The 13,232-nt window shown below is 29.5% G+C and overlaps 1 protein-coding gene across 2 annotated transcripts in view; it reads right to left on the reverse strand.

The window, feature by feature from the left end:
* The window catches only part of LOC142332742 (midnolin-A-like), a 175,154-nt gene extending 163,090 nt beyond the window's left edge, over positions 1-12,064 (reverse strand). For both annotated transcript variants that reach the window (XM_075379354.1, XM_075379353.1), the window contains exon 1: positions 11,677-12,064. In XM_075379354.1, coding sequence (XP_075235469.1) covers positions 11,677-11,906 — 230 coding nt within the window. In that variant the 5' untranslated portion in view covers positions 11,907-12,064. The remainder of the gene's footprint in view (positions 1-11,676) is intronic.
* Between the last annotated feature and the right edge of the window lie 1,168 nt (positions 12,065-13,232).

Below are 13,232 nucleotides of genomic sequence, written 5' to 3' on the forward strand. Positions count from 1 at the left end.
GATGAAAAGGGTTCATATTGAACACTTGTAGGAAAAACTGAATTGCTCTTTCATATCATGTATAACTTACCAATGTACTTAATAAATATTACAGAACTTTAAAACCCCGATATTCATTCTGAAACAGACTGTACAACTATATCATCAATCTTTGTAACGTCATTTCTCTCACGACTTCTAGATCGGGAAGCAATAGGATCGGCTTTTTTTAAATTCTACAGGACATAATCTTTTTGCCCACCAAAATAATTAATATAATTTTTAAACAAATTGGTTAATTTATAAGTAATCATTTTTGTGTGTGTATGTGTGTGTGTGTTGTGTGTGTGTGTGTGTGTGTGTTGTGTGTGTGTGTGTGGGTGTTGTGTGTGTGTGTGTTGTCGAATTAAATCAGTCAGAATCTGCCTAGCCAATTATATCTTCTGTTAATTAATTACACTACAAGTTACTTGTTATATCGATTCCCGCCATTTTATAGCAAGTAGTAACATACCCACTCATTGATTTGAGGTTACGCATCTAGCAAAATATTATTTTTTAAATAAATCCCGCAATTTAAATAATACCGCCGTAAAATGGCGGGAAGAGATACTAAAATGAGTAACAGTACGAGATGATTTCTACAAAATTAGTTTAAAAACGGCGAAGTTATATAATGGTTTAAATGAAATCTTTTAGATACTTTTCAAAAAAATATTTTCCTAGAAAATTTCGGAAATGTCAGTGCTACAACCTTAACGTTGGGACCTTAACAAGAAAAAAAAAATCACCCCAAAAAATGACAGCCATTCATATGAATAACAAGAAACTTCAATCAAGATATATTAACAATAAAAGTAGAGAAAAGTTAAGCCTTTTTTCTGCCTTCTGCACCGTTACGATTACAATTTTTTACATTAGCATGCCAAATATACCCAGAAGTGACTTCAGCCCGACAAAAAGTGGCACTTTCATTCTATTCAAACAGGCATTAACTATAAAATTACTTTCTACGACTGACAATTACATAAGAAAGACTGACAAGAGTATTAAATAAACGCTTAGGTAATTTCTAGTAAGGATCACATATCGAAGAATAAAATTTACAAGAAATCTGACAAAAATTAGGAATTATATAATCTAAATATATATAAATTAGATAAACAAGTATAAGCTAATAATTGCAATAGAAATGATCTTAACAAACTAGATTTGCAAACAGATTAATAAAAATAAAAAATATTATACTAAGAATATTATTAGATTTGAAATCGTTTCTTAATTAAATTTTAACTTTCAAATCTAAACATTTTCATATTACCGTATTTAATTAAAATTATATAACGGATCACAGCCATTAATAATCCATTAATAATTTTATACGTAAATAAAATATTTTCTATTTATCTATATCCTTCCATAAACCACTTCCCTATTTACAACTTTAAAATACGTAATAAACAAAGCGTAAACTAAAAGTACATTCAGAAAGGAACGTAGAGAAATCAGAATTCCAAATTTTCTTTTGGTGAAAGCAGACAAAACACGCACAGACCGACAACCTTGGAAGCAAAACAGATATCTAATACACAATACAATAATACTATACAAGAATAAAAAAAAGAACGGCGATAAATACAGGGTTGCCAGATTTCAATATCGTTTAAAGTGCACATAACAGGCACCACTATAAAGAATGCATAATTGTCAGTTATTTTATCTACAGTTCGCGCCAAAATATTATTTCTCAATGAAATAATGAAGTTAAAATTCGGATAACACATTTGACTTAACCTAGACGATTAAAACAATAAATTAAAAAAAACACAAATTTATTTTTTTAATGGAAAGAACCCAAAAATATATATATATATTTTATTTAGTGTTCTAGAAACTTAAAATTAAATATATAGATATATTTTTACCTGCTAAACAAAACACATTGCTAAATCTGACAACGACAATACTTTACTGACATTTTCAAGCTTAAAATCTTTAACCCTTTCACACTAATATAATCGAAAAAGGCTTTTCCTGCTATAGCTTTTTATCAATGAATTTTTGTGATATTTATTATATTATTTATAATAATAATAATAATGAATAATTATTATAATTAATTAACTCATCTATTAAAAAATTAAAAATATTTTTGTTTTTTTATCACGTATTTGCAAAAAGTACATTATAGTAAGAAAGTGATATTTAATAACTTTACTGTACATGCCAAAAGGCGGCAATGTCTTCCAGAATGGACTGGAACGGATTCCGACCCTGTACTTCTACTTTATGGTACCAGAGAAATTCACATAAATAGCTAATTAATTTCTTGCCGTGCCACTTTTTCGACGAAGCTTATCTTTGCCGGGTCTTTTCTGTTATGCGCCCCCCACCCTTATACAAATAAGATTAATGACTACAGCGCAGGTCAACAAACTAAACTCTGTTCTTATAACGTTCCCTCTTTACAAAACGATACTAAAAATATAACAAAAAGATACAGATAAACGTCGTCATATATTTACAAGTAAGAACCCGAGCTGTCCTATAATACAAAATATCCTTTAAATATTTTTTCCTGATTACGAATGGAAAATTGCATCCACTTACAACCTAATCGTTCCGAACAAGCGGGAACATTTTTATTAGTAACAAACAAGATTTATATTTATTTATCACCAATGGCCGTATGAGTTGATGACAAAAAATAGATACACTTCAGTGGCTCCTTGCTGCTCCGAAGCGTAATTATTACAAAGTAATGTTACACATTTAAAAAAAATCGGCTAAAAACCAAATCAACTGACAACACGTCTCACCTCCCTCACTCCTTTGATTTTCTATTTCCTTTCAAACACAAATAAAATGCGTGCTCAACACCTATTTCCAGTCCGTCCAGACCTTCTACAGACCTTCAACGTGATCTTCCTGCGAGTTATTACCTCTGACAGTTCCTCAATCAAGAAATAAAAAAGGATTTTTTTGAGAAATTCTCAGAGAAGACTCAAGTTTAGGATCCGATGACGCATGATGACATATCTATGGGTCATTCTGAGCAGAATAAAAAAAAATCAGCCAATAGAACGCCCACACGGACTGGAAATAGGTATTCAGCACGGTTTTTTTAGTATATAAGATGCTACCGGCCTCTGTGGCGCGAGTGGTAGCGTCTTGGCCTTTCATCCGGAGGTCCCAGGTTCGAATCCCAGTCGGGCGTGGCATTTTCACACACGCTACAAATCGTTCATCTCGTCCTCTGAAGCAATACCTAACGGAGGTCCCGGAGATTAAACAAGAAAGTACGTAAGATGCTGTGTAGATCGCATATACCGCAATGGTTGTAGACAACCAAACATAAATCACAAGCCATTCCAGAAAATGACATTCAAGAATTACAAGCATCATATGCCAGGCTTATTAGGGAGGAAAAATAAGAAGCGAAGTTGTTTCGTGTTGCCTTCCAAAACGACCAATAAGCACTGTTGTACATTAGTACAACAGTACTTAGCGCTAACACTCTCAATTTATTCACTACAGATATTGGCTGTATAATTAGCACCATTACTCTCAAAGAAAGTAAAGTAACTTTGAATACAGGTAATTTTCGAATAATCAACTCTTGTATTCAGATGTAATACACGCGTCAGACCCATAAGAACGAATCTGACAGACAGTGTAAAACAATTTAACACAGACCTCTCTATTGTGTAATGTTATTATGCACGCGCACACACTATGTTATTATATACTTTTAAGCTCTCTCTCTCTCTGTGTGTGTGTGTGTGTGCGCGCGCGCGCGCTAAAAATATATATAAATGAAGAGTGAATCAGTTGAGAATGAAATGTTGACATAATAAATTGTTCATGTTACATATAAATTAACTTTCCAAAATAAAACAATTCACAAATTAAAATATAATAAAAATAAAAAACAGGATAATTTAATTTAGTCGGTAGGAAAGCCAACAGAGAAGTGAAATAAAAAAAAAAAAGAAATGTAATAGTGAGAGTGAAAGTGAAATGTAAGTGAAAGTTCTTAAACAACATTCGCAATATTTCCCAACAACTAAACCATTTTCATGTGATTTTTAAATAAAAATCGGCTTTTTAAAATTAAAATATTTAAATAGAAAACAACTTCAATGAATTAAAAAATAATATTAAATTAATATTTACTATAAATGTATATATAAAATATAAATAAAATATATAAAAGCTATAAGCAACAAATATTAGACACCTAAATAACCAAATTAAAAAAAAAAAAATGTTTTGTCAACTCCATTATAAATAAGGATTAGACTATTAAAATGTTTAAGAGATTTAAAAAAAAAAAGGAGAAAATTCTCAAAATTCAAAAACACACATGTATACCCATTTTACAGATTGTAAATAACAATACTTTTTTTATTATTTCGTACAGGAAGTCTCTTTAATTTTCAAATTGTACTTTTTCTTTAAATAACCAGGTGGAAGTGTGTTTTTTTTTTTTTACAAAAGATCAAATTGACTAGATGCTCAAAAAATACCACATAAGATCAGGATACCTCTATCCAAATAAGAAATGAAAATTTTCAAGACGAACTTTTTATACCAATTAGATCAATATGCATGCTGGAAAAAATAACTTTTTCTCCACATTTCTAAGAAAGGTCTGAACTAAGTTTACAATAAGAAAAACTTTTGCTTCACCACATTTATAACTTGTGGCTTAAGACAAAATAACTGTTCAATTACATCCAAATGATCTTGAAATCCTATGCATCCATTCATTCTTAATTTAATTACAATTTAATTAATTTTAAATATTTACCTGAATGTACAACTTTTATATTTTATACAAAAAGAAGTTGCAGTTGTTATTTTTTGATTTGAAAAGGTTTCAGTTCAAATTCAACTGGTATATAACTTTAAAAAATAACCAAAATTCAATCGATAATTCACCTATAAAGGACATAAAAATAAAACAAATTTTTGATTAACACAGTAAAATAAAGCGCATTCAAGTTTTACCATAATGTATAATACACGGACCAGACTGAAAGTAAGAAGTTCTTATGGGGAACCCCAATAATAACAGTTTTGAAAACTAACCTAACATGAAAATCCATTTAAAAAAAAAACCAAGAAAACCAGAAATCATCATATATATGAATCGAAAATTAAAGAAGGGAGTTTGTAAGACTATCCACAAAAATAAAAAGTAATAGGAAGATAAATAGATAAAGATTTTACAAAGTCTTAACTGATATCAAGAATTTTGAAATTTTTCAATTATTGTGGTAGTTTAAACTTCCGCGATACAATGTTACATAATGTAAATGATAAAGTAGAGTGTGATGCACTGTTAACAGTAGTTATAAATCAAAAAGACATATTGGATAATCATCAGATGACATGAGTTATACATCTATTAATGATAACACTCCCCTAACGCAAAGATAACAAACAATAACTTCATTATGACTACACCAACAACTTCCAAGACAGTACAATAATTTAATACGACTTAACACAGAATGACTTAAGTTACAAGGAATGTATATATCGTGAGCTGGAGGGTCGATTAAAAGTGCATGATGGAAGGAGCTGTACTAGGCTCATTGTTAATAATAATTAAAAAATACAGCTATAAGTCATTCTTATATTAAAATTAATTCTCGTGTGGAATTTGAAATGTCAAGAAAATTAGCAAAACATTTTTATGTATAACACATAATAAATACTCCCACAATCCAGATAGCCTTAACTCAAGGCCAATAATGTAACGATTAACATTTTCGGTATACATTATTTCTTTCTTTTATCAAGATGCAGGTTTTCAGCACTTTGCAAGCTCTTTGTACAAATGGGCAGAACATTTTTTTCAACAACAATATTTTAAATATAAAATAAATATTAAATAAAGGCTTCAAAAAAAAAAAATTGCACTTCAATTTTTCAAAAACTTCAATATGTTAACATTTGTTTTAAATTTGGCGTAAAATTCAAAACGATTCAAAAAGGAGTTGGAAAATTTGTAGATAAACATAATTTTTGTTCAGAAAATGTACAGATTTAATTAAGGTGTCATTCTATACCAAAACACACTAAATTTTTATCAAAGCACTGCCATAGTACTAATACCATATCATAACATTCCAGACCCGTTTGATTTCTTTAGTCAGTGATTGGATGTGATGGCCGACCCAATGATGTATGTATAACAACCGCATTTCAGACCTGATTACCAAACCCACCAGGCTGGTCTAATGGTGAACACGTCTTCCAAAATCAGCTGATTTGGAAGTTGAAAGTTCTAGTGATCAAGTCCTAGTAAAGCTAGTTACTTTTATACGGATTTGAATACTACATTGTGGATACCAGGGTGTTCTTTGGTCGTTGGGTTTCAATTAACCACACATCTCAGGAATGGTCAAACTGGGACTGTACAAGACTACACTTCATTTACACTCATATATATCCTCATTCATCCTCTGAAGTAATACTGAACGCTAAACAAGAAAAAAAAAGAGAAAAAATCCTGATTACCAGACCTGATTTTTTTTGTATAAAAACCTCGTTTCCCAGATCCGATTTACACTCAATTTCATTAACAATCAATTATCTGTTACCTCTAATTTCCATTTTTTTTTCTCGATTCAAGACTGAACCACTACCACACCTGCAGATTGCTGAGAGCTGCAGCTGCAGATAATTCTGTAAATTTCCAAATAAACTTTTTACAGCACGGAAGGAATGGAAGGAAGATTTGGTCTATCCTCTTTTCTTATCAATAATTTATTTAAACAGTAAAAGAAATAAAAATTTTACAATAGCATTTTTTAAACCCAGACTGTGTGAAGTCATTTTTGTTTTTGGAAAAACCAAAAATATAATATAAGAAATACTTAATGGTACAGATTCATAACCAGAAAAGAAATAACTCTGACAACAAATAACAATAAAATAAAAGTAATGAAATTTGAAAAAGAAGAAAACAAAAGTAATCAAACAGAAACATAACTTTTATTTTTATTTACTTTTCCAATTCACTCAACCACTATAGAAACAAGTGTTGTTAACCGAACAATAGTGATAAACATGTACAGGATAGACAGGAAAATCTACTATCTATTAATTTGGACCAAAATGCACCACTCATTGGTGATGTAACCAATAAAAATTGCCAAATGTCTGCCAGGAATTGAAACCACTTATAAATATCACTATAAAATGAAATATACTGCCCTGAACCAGAGCACAGAAATTTGCACGTAAAGTAACTAGAAAAGGGAATAAACCTCATTGAACAAAAATATGTTCTTCTAAACAACTGCTTGCAATTGATACCTAGAATACTAGGTATTTATTTTGTTTAATTATGTATTTTTTAGAATGATAGAACCGGGGTGGGGAGAGTGGGTTTGAAAGTATGATTCAGCAGTTTAAATAACTATAATGTACAGGTGAGTACAGAATTTAAGGACCAGTTTTTTTAGCAAAATGCCATAACACTATCGAAGAATAGAGTAGTAACCAGAATTGGGATTTCCTATTAAGATTAGTTTATATATTTATATTAAGAGGTTTTATAGTTAATACATTATTTTAATGTTTATATTTGTTTGTAGAAAACAAAATCTAAAAATTTAAATTTTCACATAAGAATTTGTTGGAAGATGGAAGATTACCGGACTGATAGAATGAAAGTAAAATAATTATAGGGCATCAAAGTGATGAAACAATGAATCATTGTAAACAGTCCCACCCACTAATATTCAATGTGTCACCCTCAAACAAACATACAATTTGCTCATTATCTACAAAAGATAATATATAACAGGCCTAATAAAGTATTACGCTCACTTACAAAAAAATAATACAAATTTCACAAAGCCTGAATAAATAAAAACTGGATATGACTGTGAATAAAGTTAAAGTGATCACTGTCATTACATTACTAAAAAGAGGGAAAAAACAGAAACTAAAATTTCTCTGTCATAACGAAACACTACATAATCAAAAAAATTATCATAATTTAAAAATTATATATTGCCAGGATTACCCTAAAAATAAACAGAGTAGATACATAACAAACTAATAAAATACTTGATAATGCATACTTATTAGTGATTTAATTAAAAAACAAGCTCTAACATAAATATATAAAATATTTTATTTTGAAGTCACGGCTGCCGAATTATTTAATCCAAATTATAAAATATAAATGCAATTACAATCTGTGAATTAAAACGATCTATGCCCAAACCTCAATTAACTGCTAAATGCATGTGTGATACAATTATGAAAAGTAAAATAGGAGAAGAACTCATTACCCTTTTCTCAGTATGAAAAAAACATAATTCCCCCTTCATCCTTAACAGATTTTGTTGTTTCATTATTATTGGCTTTTTTAGTCACTCAAATTTTACCAAATTATTTTAATTTTATATCTAATTTACTGATTTTTATCTAAAAACACAGTGGAAAAAGTAAAAAAATAAAAACAAAAAGAAATAATTTCCTTCAACAGAGTTGCTACATTTCAAATTTTTGGCACTTATCTCATTTATCTTATTAAAGTAGTAAAAATTTTTTTACCTTTATATCATGCCAAATTCTTGACTTACTCATTGTTGCCACGCAAAACAATTTGAGAGGACCAAACAAACAAAAAAATCTGACAATGCAAGACCAGAACTTTGCGATGACTGTGGCAACACCTCTCAAACCAACTTTTGTAAAGCTTCCTGTGTCTTTGAAATGGTATGGGACCAGACGACATTATACAGAAAAATAACATCTCTTGAGAAATAATCAGGCCGTCTCCTACTTATTGCATATTTTACTTTATTTTCTGGCATATAATCTTCAATTGAATAAATGTTCTTATGGACAATTGCAATGAATTGGGCCTTTATAACTCAAACACTCTTAACATCACTTTAGCAGTTGATGAATTGGGTAAAAACATTTTCCTGGCTGACAAACTCAGATGTTCCTATTCCATACTCTAGCATTTGTATTCGGCCTCAAAATGATGAATCCAAGTTCCACATCACAATCACAACTTATGAATATTATGTGATCAAAAAAAGCACTACTTTTTACTAAAAAGTTCCATATAAATTTGAATTCAGGTGTCATTGTGATTTTGATTCAATGTCTCGGAACCAACCTTGAACACATTACATGATAATTCAGGTCACAAACGGAATTCACAATATCAATACACTAAAAATTAAGCAATTTCCCAAATTGATGTCTTTATCCTTGCGAGTAAGATCATTAATGCAAAACATTCATTAAAAATTTCACTAGTTTTCCACTACAATGAAAATCTGTGTACTTGTTTTGCATGGTTAATACACCTTTTACCATACTGTTTTAACATCAAAGAGTGAATTTCAGCTGAGAGTGAATTTCAGCTGCATTTACACATTCAGAAAATTAAAAACCATATACAACATGATGTTCTTTCATATGCACATTTCTCGTGGTGCTAACATTTTGAAATAAGGAAGGTTACAACAATGGAAATTTTCTATATCAGGGGTGCCAACTTGAACACACAGACAGTTTCAGTTTATTCTATTAAATAGTTTTTCCAATGTTTCTATTTGTCTCTTTAATTACTGAAAAATCCCCATAAATTACCTACACGCAATTCTGTTAAAATTACTGAAAAGATATCTTAAAAATTCAAATTACAAACTGATAATATTACATTAAATTTCATATTTACTGGTTTTTTTTTGTTTGGAATTTTTTTACATACTACCAATGTACAATTTTTACATTGTAGCTATATACAATACAAAAAAAAATTTTTAATTTTAAAAATTTGTTACAATATAGAAGCCATTTTGAAAAATTATAAGTTCTTACACATCTCAAATATAAAAAAACAAACCCCAATTTAAATACAACACAAATGGATAAATACACCAACATACTCTCCTACACAAGCACCATAGACTCTTCAACAAAGGGAATTTTCTGATCTCTCAAAACTCATGAAATTACTTTTTTTGTGATTCCATGGTTATATAATACCACCTACACATTTTACCACCTTATATAAATTCCACCTAGCTCAGCTCAATGATTTCAGTGATAATGGAATGGGACTTCAGGAATTTTTACACTTACTTTTTAAGTGAAAAAAATATTTTTAATTTTGAATAAAATTACTTTGTTAAATTGTCAATAAATATTTTATAGTAACAATAAACAAATACATTAATAATAATAATGTGAAAAAATTAATGTTCAAAAATATTTTAACTTTTTATTTAAATCATAAAATCAAAATGCAGTAGGAAAATTATGAAAATAACATATCATTTTTAATACTGCAGAAAACTAAAGAAATAACATTAACTACTCAAAATAAACAAAACAGAATAAAAATCTAAATAAATGGACAATGTAACATCTTCTTTAAGTTACATTAAAAAAAAATTATAAAAAAAATACACATTTGCAAATCTTAATGTGAACTGAAAATTAAATTGAACAAGGCTTATTATAATTAATTTTTAAGTTCATGGAAAATAAAATACCTTAGTTTTACTGGGTCTAATTCAATCAATTGACCTGGGACATTTATAAATGGTATTAAACAAAAAGAACTTCATGAAAAACACCATAAAGTTGAATCTATTCATGAATAGTATATACATGAACACCTGACTTGTTTTCACAAATTTAAAGCAGACAGAAGTATGGAAGAAATCCTATTAATAACATAGCTCTGTAACAAATTAATTTAATTATATAATATTGTAAATTCGAAGAAAAATTCTGATTAATCTTTGTATGTGAACTGCTTTTACATAAAATGAATAGTTATAATGTCCTGACAAAAATTCAGGAGTTACAAAAATGATGTCTCAACAACAATGAAAATTTTGTCTTGTTTGCCAATGAAAACTTTCAATATTCAATAAACCAGATAATTGAAACTATTTCCATTCAACTGCATGTTAGTAATCATTAAAAAACAAACATAATGAAAAATGTTTATCTTACAATATTGGCCGTTAATGATGTATTTAAATATACATATTTCTTTGGAAAACATTACAAAGATTTATTTATAACAATTATTTATTTATGCCCATTAAATAAAATAAATAATCCCAAACTTAATCATAAACTTTAAGTATGAAAAAATAATAATAATACGAAAAAAATGAGCGTTTCACGAACAATACATCTAATAAACCTACGTATTCAAGTTTTCTTAAATATCTCATAAAGTCTTCTTAAAAATCTCAATAAATTGCGAATAGCAGTATGCTAATAAAATTATAAATCATTATCTTATACCAATAAATTAAATTTCACGCAACATAAATCTTTAATAACGTAACAAATTCTCCAATAACTAACATACGCTTGTCACGTAGCACAATACAAACTTTACTTTACCCCGTATAATCTCTAGTTTGCCCCACGTAAGAAAAAAACCCAATCATAATCAGTAGGAATAAAACGATTTAAGGAACAGGCCAACTCATCAATTGATAAATGGGCCATGTTGGTGTTTTTCATTACTTTTTTAAATACAAATGTAGGCAGGCAGGCAAAGTTAACCTACGCCATCGCCTACAGCTGATACTCGACGCTAACAAACCTACAATACTACACACGCCACTACACGCTTATCAAAATGGTCGCCAAGTATACAATAAAACTAAACGAACTCACCTTTCCCTATGTAACAGACATATCCGTTCTTTTGGCACTTTTAATTTTTTCGATATTAACTTTTTAAGGTTTTCGATGGTGTCATTTTTTGTCACAGCCAAATCAAACTGCCCCCCAGTGGTAGGGTTCACAGATATTGTTATATTACTACAACCACACCCCGAATCACTATCATTCTGATTTTGAGTAGTACTTTCAATGGCTGCTGCACTATTACTGCTATTTTCCATAATTTATTAAACAAATTGTTGATACACTGAAACACCACTCACGCACAGACTCGATAACGTAAGAATCCCAGACACCGTCTCACCGCACAAAGGACATAACAAGACGACCACAACTTAACAGTCAAATGAGTTCAGCTCCGGGACCTGGCAACCACCAATACCAAATCTAGACTGCTATGATGATTCTACAAGGAACTTGACCAATCACGAACATTCAAGTTAGCAAACCTGGCGGATTAAAGAGATAACTTTTTAATATTGTTACGGTGCTGCCATCTTCCAGCATTATTAAAAATTAACCATTCAATAGTCTGATTTAAATGAAAAAGTACATGTAGAATTATTTAACTAAATGAAAACTTATAACCTCTTTAAAATAAGTTATTGATTACAGAATTTCATTCTTTTATAAAAACAGTATCTGTGCACTGCAAGATCAATATAAATAAAAAATTATATCGTTAAGGGATTACTGCTTGATTTTATAAATTATTCTTTAAATCTAAAAAATCTACTCCAGCAGATTTATCATAAAGAGATAAATATTTAAATATCTTTATAAAATGTGATAATGTCATTCAGCTGGATGCAATTAATTTATCTTAAAATTATTTTTGTGACATCTATTAAAAGTAAAATAACTTTTATTTTTTTCAGTTACTATATGAGTAGACAACACCAAATTTTATCTGGCATTATAATTCACATTATGTTCTTTCTAGATAAGTTTTTATTTGATGGACAGCATAACGAGCTTCTTAAAATAACTTTGTTATTGCATGGAAATTTCTCTCCCAAATAAATAGCACTGTAGTTACTAGGAGTTCTGTTAATGATCCACCTTAAAAGTGTTTAATCAATATTGTTTTTGTCAAATTTCAAATTGTTGAAGAAGCAAAGTGGGTCCTATTCTAACTCAACCTTTTAGAATTTTATCTATTGTCTGCGAGATAGTTATTGCCACAAACAGATTTTCTACTACATGAAATTTTGCAGTTGGGTGAGAATGTATAATTTTCTCTTTCAAATTGCTGAACATAACCTATTTTTCGGTTGTATGATAGAGATGGTAGAACATAAGTTTCCACACTGAGCGACCAGTTTTTCTCAAAATTACCCGTTACTTTTAGTTCTTTGAAATTAGCGTGATTTGTTGGGGCAGTTAAGTCTATGAATTTATCCATGACACAAATTTCTATGCGATGGCTATATACAAACCAACCTGCAACTGAGGTGCTTATCAAGTCTAGTAAAGTGAGGCTTACCCAAAATACTCACCAAATATAAATATATTCAATCTCCATGGTGAGGTGGTAATATCTCTTG

This window comes from Lycorma delicatula, chromosome 12, assembly GCF_047948215.1.
Source record: "Lycorma delicatula isolate Av1 chromosome 12, ASM4794821v1, whole genome shotgun sequence".
Taxonomy (NCBI): Eukaryota; Metazoa; Arthropoda; class Insecta; order Hemiptera; family Fulgoridae; genus Lycorma; species Lycorma delicatula.